The sequence below is a fragment of the Hippocampus guttulatus genome, chromosome 7 (assembly GCF_054856545.1).
Source record: "Hippocampus guttulatus isolate MCC_2025c chromosome 7, RoL_Hgut_1.0, whole genome shotgun sequence".
Lineage (NCBI taxonomy): Eukaryota > Metazoa > Chordata > Actinopteri > Syngnathiformes > Syngnathidae > Hippocampus > Hippocampus guttulatus.
The window spans coordinates 11,016,163-11,025,573 of record NC_141267.1 but is presented as its reverse complement, the minus strand read 5'-3'; the positions used below and the strand labels follow the sequence as shown (position 1 = coordinate 11,025,573).

Below are 9,411 nucleotides of genomic sequence, written 5' to 3'. Positions count from 1 at the left end.
TAATCCCAGTGCTTCTGTTGCCTGTCATTCAGAGCCACGTGATGTTCAAACTGCCTGTGACGTGTTCTGTCCATGCCCCGAGGCTGATGACAATGAATGAGACCTCAGTGGCCTGGCAAAATAACTTCTCAACAGCCTGCTCCCATTGGGGAAAACACCCTAAAATCTATTGAAGGAAAATATAATCGAATATCTATTAACAGACTGTCTATTCTACAACCCATATTGATTCCATACAAATATGGCCTTCAATCATTTTCAGTGTATAGTTGCTGCACAATGAAAAGTGTGTCTTTCCAATCTAATCTTTTTAAAATTGGTTTTGGATGCCAAACAAAAACTCCCCCAAAGTGGAGAAACGTGCTTTTCTTTGGATGCAAACATGACAAAAGAGCGTACGTTCCCACACAAATGAATTGACACATTTGATCATGTCTTTTTTTTTTTTTTATTAATGAGGTTCACAGAGCAAACCACATTTTGTATTATTTCAGAAAAAATACATATTTATATTTTAAAACATCTGACCAAACATCTTGTATAAAAGGTATATTTTCTTTTGCACAGCAAAGATATGACATTTATGTTTTAGACAACATAACAAAAACAGACATTATGTACAGTACATTGTGGTCAATGTGACACTTGAGTAAAGTTGACAACAGTGCAAAATTAAAGAACAGAAGGGGTTGTCATCTAAAAAGACAAAACAAAAAAGGTCTGGATCCACTAAGGCAGGGGTGGGCAACCTGACAAAAATACAACCAACTATTATCATATATTATGAGTATGTGTGGGTTAAATGTTGCAATGGCAGGCTGGAGGAAATGCACTTGGCATGCCATATCAGGTTCCCCACCACCGAATAAAAGGAAAAAAAAAACGACTAAACTGAATATTTCTAGATGCTAGTCGGCACGTTTTCAACAAATGATATTATTTTTCACCAATAGGAAAACTTGGGTAAACAAGTCTTGAGGAAAATCCTCTTAAATAAAAGATGGGAATTAGTCCTGCGCGTGCTACTTTTTGGAGCACCAGAATTTGGCAGGTTATAAGCACACATTCCCCAAATAGACCCCCCACCCGGCCCCCCAAACAAATTCCTCAATATCATTATATCTCCCAAATCATGTGAATATTTGTGTAACCCCTCCTTACGTTGTTGTAGAGGCACACATTTAAGAAAGTCTGCATGCTGTCAACAGGTGTTTGTGTCAAGGAGGAGAGGAGACACGTTGGCTCAACACACAACAACGGCTTATTGTCAATATTATTCACTGTACTTTTATCTGCTCAAAGCCGTTGGAGAGTGCCTGGAGCTCATGGCTGCTGTCTATGGACGATTCACTCCCCGTGCTCTCTCCCGATAGTAGTCTGGTGACTTTGAGGTCAGCTTTCAGCGTCTGCACGTCGTTGCCTATGCTCATCTCGCCCAAATCGTTAATAATCTGAGTGAGCTCGTGCTTGCCATTGGCCACACATTCCTCCGTGTCCAGAATGTCCTCGCATTCAAAGTGCATGGCCCTCTCCTCCTCCTCCTCCCCCAGCAAGTCCTCCGTGATAGAACCCAATTTAGGCGCGCTCCGGCTGCGTTCCACCGGCGGCTTGTAGCAGCACTGGCCGTTCAGCAGCTTCCTGAGGGGCGCCAGGGGGATTGTTTGCTCCCCGATAAGCTGCTGCTGCTGATGCCGGGTGTCGTCCCTCCGCTTGAGGCGCTTGAACTCCGCCAGAGCCGTGGCCGAGGTCTGGTAGAGCAGCAACGCCATAGCTTTCGCCTTCTCCGGCTTGGACACGAGCACGGCGTGGCATCGCAGCATCACCGCCTTATGCTTCATCTCGTGCCGGTAAATCCACGCGAACACCTTGGGCAGCCTGGGATCCGCTACACAGTAAGTTATCCGGTGCAGCAGGTACAAGTGTCCCGGTCTCTTTGCCTTGTCGTCCACGTGCACCATGCGGATGCCCTGCGAGCTGATGGTGAGCCGCATCTTGGTACCATTCTTGCCCATGTCACTCTTGGCCCAGATCTTGCTCACTGCCACGTCCGTGCACCCGTCCCCCTTGGACTGGATGGTGGTGGCGTTGCCCAGGTAGAACACCGTGTACGTGGGGTCGTCGCTGGTGATCCTGACCTTTTTCCGCTTGGACTTGAACATGTTACCCACGCGGTTGAGCGCGCTCTCGGGGCACGACTTGGCGAAGGAGGTGAGGGCCGAGTAGGTGAGACTCACCGCATAGCCCTTCTGCTTGGACTGTTTGTCTTCCTCGATCAGGTCGAACTTATTCTTCTTCCAAGGAAGCATTTTAGAGCCGTTCGCAGCGAGCACCTCGACTGAGAGAGAAGGAAAAGTGAACTTTTTAAAAGCACTTATAAAGTCTAGTAAATGTTTACAGTGCTTTCTAATCCTAGTGAAGTCACGAGATACTATTCTACGAGACACCGTACTTTATGTGTCCATCCTCTAAAGTTATCCATTGCAGGATGCTGTGTGTCAAGTTGACGAGTGAAGAGGGGCGATCCAGGCGCTGATGACTATATACTGGCACAAACCATTTTGGTATTGTAGGGGGGACCGAACCAACTGAGAATGTGTAACTTGAAACGCAACAACAGATTATTAGAGTATCTATGACGCCACCCTGCGGTTTCTGCGATAGCTGCATCTCACATGGCATGCATCATTCATTTATGAAATACTTAAATAAGTAAATAAACAAGACGAATTTTCTCATAAATTAAAAAAATACAAATGCATATTAGTTCTCATCTTAGTGTTGAAATAAACTATGTAAATATTGTTCTCAAAGTTTTAATTTCAATTTGACATATTTGAGACGTTCGGTTACTGCGTAACACAGCATCATAGATAGACTAGTTTCTGTCTGCGATATTTTTCTTCAATGTACTCACTGAAAAAAATCACGTTGCTTTTTTTTAATGTCGAAGACAGAATCAGTAACGGGGAACAAAAACTGCCATGGTCGCGCTTTCTCTCAGGACATTTTTGAAAGTTGGACACATTTCGAACGTTCCAAAATAACTATGTAACTCAGGTCGGCTACAACATAAATTAAACAGATTAAACTTTATTTACAATATTAGTGGCTTTATCGTACATGAATAAATTCTTGCTTGGAATACGGGGTGATACAAAATCGAAGCTGTCATTGTCAAACCTTTACCGAATTGGTATATTCCTTTTCCGGTTATTCCAACAACAACCCAGTGCACATGTACCTCCGTCGGTGACTTTTCGTGATTTTATAGACAGATAAGTACATTGCTGTGGGGTGAAGTGATTCTGTAAAAGGTGTTATGGGTAAGAAGAAGGCTGGAGGAGGTGGATCACTCGGCAGAGCTCTGATTAAAGAAAGACTTCAGACAGGCCGAGGCAACAAGAGGGGCGACACATGGGTACGGCATTTGATTTCCCCATATCACTGTTTCAGAACGCATTACGGGTCAGATTTGTATCCCGATAGTTGTGTCTAATGACAGTTAAGTATTTAACAAGGCGGGAATGAATATGTCGTTCGACAGAGAACTTTAATTCTTCAGGAGTTTGTCAGCTCCTTTCTTCAAGTTACAATCGCCCCATTTGTTGTGGCTTTGGTTTGTCAAGAAAGAGTAGTACAGTTGGGTAAGATATAATAATCATGGCTGATTTGGACCTTTATTATTTCATTTTCTACCATGAACATCGAGCAACTGCATTATAGATCACGGTAATAAGGCAAGTTATTGTCGTTATGTTGATTTTGTTGTTTGCAGTGTAGAACAGCACTTCATAATACAGAAAGCTCTGTATAATATTCCTGTTGCTACAGGAGGTAACACGAATTTATGCATCTCATATCTATCTATAAAGTTTGAGGCTATTGCTTAATGAGGTAACCAAACTATTTGGTGCAGCGCTCAATATTAAAGCTTGTAGCACTGACACGTTACAAACTACAATACAACAGGACATCAAACATATTGCTGAATTCCTACAAAGTATTACTCTCTGAGTGACAATCAAAACTAAGGAGAATTATCTTCGTAGGTGGCCCGGTGGTCCAGTGGTTAGCGCGTCGACCTCACAGTGCAGCGGCACCGGGTTAGATCCCAGCCTTCCTGTGTGGAGTTTGCATGTTCTCCCCATGCCTGCTTCGGTTTTCTCCGGGTACTGCGGTTTCCTCCCACATTCCAAAAACATGCTTGGCGGGCTGATTGAACACAAATTGTCCCTAGCTGTGAGTGTGAGCACGGATGGTTGTTCGTCTCTGTGTGCCCTGCGATTGGCTGGCAAACGGTTCAGGGTGTCCCCCACCTACTGCCTGAGGACGGCTGGAATAGGCTCCAGCACACCCCGCGACCCTTGTGAGGATAAAGCGGATCAGAAGATGGATGGATTATTTTTGTAATGGCATTTTAACAACTGTTGCGGTAGAAATTTGTGTAAAGTATGGGCAACAGTAGTAATGTGTTCTCAGGAGCATGTTTTTCCCCCCAGCAGGTCATTGAATACTTACTGGACCGTTTTTTTTTTTGGTCTTTCTAGCTTCACACCAGTGAGCTGAATGACGGCTATGACTGGGGACGGTTAAACCTGCAGTCGGTGACTGAACAAAGTTCCATGGATGACTTTTTGGCTACTGCAGAACTAGCAGGAACAGAGTTTGTAGCTGGTGGGTGATACTATTACGTTCTCTTGTAATGAATGGAAAAAGAATACATCCAATTTGTTAAGAGACAGTAAATAATTGGATCAATATTCTTCTGCAAGGCAGACATCAATATGCCATAATTTCAAGTAATAATATATATTTTTTAACATTTCTTAATTTACTGTATTTTTTTTGTATTTTTCATAGAGAAACTCAACATCAAGTTTGTACCAGCAGAAGCTAGAGCAGGCTTATTGACAGCTGAGGAGAAAAAAAGGCTGAAGAACCTTCATGAAGACAACAAGCATTTTCTCAGAATCCCCCGACGGTAAATTTAACCCCAAAAGAAAAAAAAAAAGAACTTTTATCATTTTATTTTATAAAATTTTATTATCATATTTTTTCCCAGCCCCCACTGGGATGAAAGCACCAGCCCAGAGGCATTGCAGCTGGCAGAAAAGGACAGTTTCCTGGAGTGGAGAAGACAACTTGCACAGTAATTCATGTTCTGCATACTATTTATAAGCTTTTAAATTTCTTTCATTTATCAATGTATCAAGAATGTAACTGCTACTGCTTCCTAAGGCTGGAAGAGGAACAGAAGTTGTGTCTTACGCCGTTTGAGAGGAATCTGGAGTTCTGGAGGCAGTTGTGGAGAGTCATTGAGAGGAGGTACAAAAAAAATGCTTCCCTCTTTATCAGACTGCAGTCTTTGAAAATTGAGGTGACATTTTGTAACTTCCTGCAGTGACGTTGTTGTCCAGATTGTGGATGCCAGAAATCCGTCATTGTTCAGATGTCCCGACCTGGTTAGAGTGTATTGTTTTTTTTTTTTATATAAATTTATTTTCCATTATGTGTTATTAATTGCATTGATATGTCCTGCCAGGAGTTATATGTAAAAGAGGTGTCAGAGAATAAGGTGAACATGCTGCTGGTGAATAAGGCGGACCTGCTGACCAGGCAGCAGAGGCGAGCCTGGGCCAGACACTTTGAGAAAGAAGGCTTGAGGGCAGTTTTTTGGTCCGCCCTTGCTGAAAGTGATAGGTTGGATGCAGAAGAAAAGGTGAGCATGCATGGAAACAAACTGTAGATTCAAGAAAGGCAATGAATAATTTGTAATTGGATGACTGAAATCAAAGAACTTTTCTCCAATATTAGAATTTACTGAGAGGCACCTGTATGTGTTCCACAGGGCATGGAGGTAGAGCAGCCAGAATCTGAAGAGAGTGACCGAGAAGATGGAGCACAGCCAGACAATGAAGATTCGGGGCTAAAGGAGGCAGATGGCAAGAATGAGGAGGGAGAGGAGAGTGATCACTGGGAAGAGCTGCGGGAAAGTGTATCTGTCGAGGAGGAGGAGTGGTTTACTGCCTCAGAAGATGAGGGGCAGGAAGAGGAAGATATTGTTTGGAAATCCAATGAGACCCCTTTCCGTAATTCCACCCGCCTGTTGCACAAGGACGAGTTGTTGGAGATGTTCAAGATTGTTCACAGTGGGCCCAGATGTAAAGAGGGACAACTTACAGTCGGATTGGTATGTACATTTTTCCAACCTATTTGTTGCGTCCTTTCATTTTAGTGCAATCGGGTCTCGCAACATGCCGTGGGGTCAGAGTGGGCTAGATGTCATAGACATAAGCGTGCATCTCGAGCTGAAATGAACCATTATTCATCATTTTGCATTCAACAGGTCGGTTATCCGAATGTGGGGAAGAGTTCAACTATCAACACCATTTTAAGAAACAAAAAAGTGTCGGTCTCTGCAACTCCTGGACATACGAAGCACTTTCAGGTACAAGCATCAACCGTGTCATTTATCACTCTGTGCTGTAGACTCCTTTGGGATGAATGTGAATGTCACTTCCTGTTTCACAGACTTTGTTTGTGGAGCCGGGGCTGTGCCTGTGTGACTGCCCCGGTCTAGTTATGCCCTCCTTTGTCTCCACCAAAGCTGATATGATCTGCTGTGGGATTCTGCCCATTGACCAGATGAGAGACCATGTACCAGCAGTCTCTCTCATATCCTTTACACTTGAGAAACATATTCCCTCAAATCTTAGTATAATCTTCCCAAAAACAATGTTATGAACTTAACAAGTATGTTAAGTCTGCCAGACGATCCCTCGGGATGTACTGGAGGGCACGTATGGTATCAACATCATCAGGCCACGAGAGGATGAAGACCCCGACAGACACCCCACCTCTGAGGAGCTGCTTATGGCGTATGGATGTAAGACTACAACATAGATTGCAGCTGTTTACCTGCCGTCATACAACTGTAAAAATGGTCATGCACAATCATGTATTCTTCAAAAATGAGCCATCCGAACAATACATAATTAAACTTTTCACACATACTAATAAATGATTCAGAGAGTACAAAATTATTAAGTTCAATGATTTAAATGGATTCAAAACTGTGCAATCTACAATGCTGGAAATAATTTATTACTGGAAAATAAACAAATACATTATTATTGTCTTTACTACATCTTCTGAACTAATTTTGGAATAAGCATTGTTGTAAATAAAAGCAAAACGTGGCCCTTTTTTGCGCGCTCTATAGGACGACACCGTAAGCTTGTAAAGAAGCAATGGCGGCCCCAAAGAGATAAGCATGAACGTTGTCATTGTAGCAGTTTTACCAGGAGCCAGACAACAATTCTTCAATTAAAAAAAAAAAAAGTAAACTAGTGGCATTTCTTGATGGAGAAGATACTGTATTTGTATGCTTCTGTGCTGACATGAGCTTTCTCTTATGCAGGAAAGCCTTAATAGATATTAGACAACCTATTTGTCCAATTTCTTTTCTTTTTGAAAGTGCCATTTTTTTCCTTCAAATCTGTTTTAGTCGCTTATTTTATTGATGGAATCACGAAAGAAAGCTTTTGTAAATGTGTGTTATATCCTGGATGTCTTCTAGCCTATTGCCATTTGCCCTACCGTCCTACTCAGATACTTGACAAATCAATGCACGGGGAATATGTTTCTTCAACAAACACCAAAAGGCAAATAAAGATGTTTTTTTTTGGAATAGTGTATTTACAATTGTTGTGTTTTGAATAGTATTTTTTGTTGTTTTCAGACATGAGAGGCTTTATGACATCACACGGACAGCCTGATCAGCCCAGATCTGCCCGCTACATCCTGAAGGATTATGTCAATGTGAGTCAAATTTAAATGTACAAAATGTGGCATATATATGGCAACGGTAGTTCTCCAGAATGTAAGTTTCTCTTCAAAGCAACCGAACCGTCATGTGAACCAAATTGCCTTGCATACAGTGTTGCTTCTTACACAGGGAAAACTTCTGTACTGCCATCCTCCTCCTCACATAGAGGCTGAGGACTTCCAGCCACAGCACAGCAAATTCCAAAGAAATGGTTTGGACAACTGTGACCCTTCTTCGACCAGTAACACAGGAAAAATCAAGAGAATTGAAAATACGGTGGACAAGAACTTCTTTCATGCAGTAAATAAACAACTTCTAAACTGCATCAATCACTCCATTTTATTAGGCTGGTTTAAAGACAGTGGGTGATTTTAAATTGGATCTTTGTGTCTGTTTTAGGAGAATGTACGAGCACTCTCTAAAGGAGTCCAAGGTTTCATGGGCTACAAACCAGGCAGCGGAATCGTGGCTCCTGGAAAAGCCGGAACGGACACCATGGTGGGAAAACCTTGGAAGAAACACGGCAACAGGAACAAGAAGGAAAAAGTGCGTCGGCTGAACAAGCATCTCGATGCCTGAAGTTCTAATCTCAAATAGAGAACAATGCAAACAGACTTGAAAAACACTCAAAACCGTGCCATTAACAAATTAATGCTGAACAAAATCTGTGAATGTTAAGGCCTCTTAATCCTGAAGATGCTTTGATATTATCTTTTGGCATGCGTCATCTATAATGGACCGCTGTGGTTTGTTCGTCACCCTATGGAATACATTCCATCAACTGGCTCATCAGTTATAAATCAGAGCGCTAAGATCATGACTGATAATTATCATGCCCGGATTGTTACAGTAAGCAAAAATATCAATTCTAACCATACCTCACCCCACGTGTATTGTACAGAACCTATCAACAAATATGATGTATGTTCCAAATTAGTGTTTTGGATAAAATTATGAAACTATATGTGTGCAATGTTGTACATATTTTACACTTTCACACTTCACATTAGAGCACACTTGTATACATGCTGCATTTAAACTACTTCAGGCCATACGTGCAGAAATTATGGTATGGACACACCTATGAGGATATTCACCCAGCTACATAAACACAAATAGATGTTGGAGCAACTGCAGAACCCACATGAATCTTGGAAAGGAAATCAGTTATGTTGGAGGGTGGTTCACGTGGTAGAGTAAAGGAGGTTCTGAAAATGACTGGCAGTGATTAACTGAAATACAGAGAGGCAATTTTAAAATGGAAGTGTGTTAACTTCCGGTCGCTAGTTTAACGCACCCGTGTCCAGCTCAAGGCCTGGGGGCCAGACCTGGCCCACCATGTCATTTTATGTGGCCAGTGAACGCAAATCTTGTGTGTCAACTTGAGACGATTAAACATTGTGGTTTCGCTGTCATAATGGCCCTCCGAGGGAAGACGTAACTCCAAAGTGCCCCGCGGGAAAAAAATGAGTTTGACACCCCTGGTTTAACGCGTAGTGAAAGCGTCAAATTCTTCAAAATATACTCACAGCCTCTTCAACTGACGTCGAGTTACCATTAATTCCGCATTACCTGATTTGTTC

The 9,411-nt window shown here is 42.3% G+C and overlaps 2 protein-coding genes across 2 annotated transcripts; one reads left to right on the top strand and one right to left on the bottom strand.

Annotated features, from left to right (window-relative positions):
- Positions 1 to 430: 430 nt before the first annotated feature.
- Positions 431 to 2,501, bottom strand: fam43a (family with sequence similarity 43 member A). Its single transcript, XM_086116660.1, has 2 exons — positions 2,450 to 2,501; positions 431 to 2,335 (listed from the first exon to the last, which is right to left on the bottom strand). The coding sequence occupies exon 2, from the start codon at positions 2,304 to 2,306 to the stop codon at positions 1,278 to 1,280; it is 1,029 nt and encodes a 342-aa protein (XP_085972786.1). The 5' UTR covers positions 2,307 to 2,335; positions 2,450 to 2,501; the 3' UTR covers positions 431 to 1,277.
- Positions 2,502 to 3,189: 688 nt separating this feature from the next.
- Positions 3,190 to 8,790, top strand: lsg1 (large 60S subunit nuclear export GTPase 1). Its single transcript, XM_086116619.1, has 14 exons — positions 3,190 to 3,418; positions 4,548 to 4,674; positions 4,861 to 4,981; positions 5,063 to 5,149; positions 5,239 to 5,325; positions 5,402 to 5,462; positions 5,543 to 5,719; positions 5,849 to 6,190; positions 6,347 to 6,448; positions 6,532 to 6,675; positions 6,763 to 6,886; positions 7,742 to 7,821; positions 7,958 to 8,128; positions 8,228 to 8,790. The coding sequence occupies exons 1-14, from the start codon at positions 3,320 to 3,322 to the stop codon at positions 8,405 to 8,407; spliced, it is 1,902 nt and encodes a 633-aa protein (XP_085972745.1). The 5' UTR covers positions 3,190 to 3,319; the 3' UTR covers positions 8,408 to 8,790.
- Positions 8,791 to 9,411: the final 621 nt, after the last annotated feature.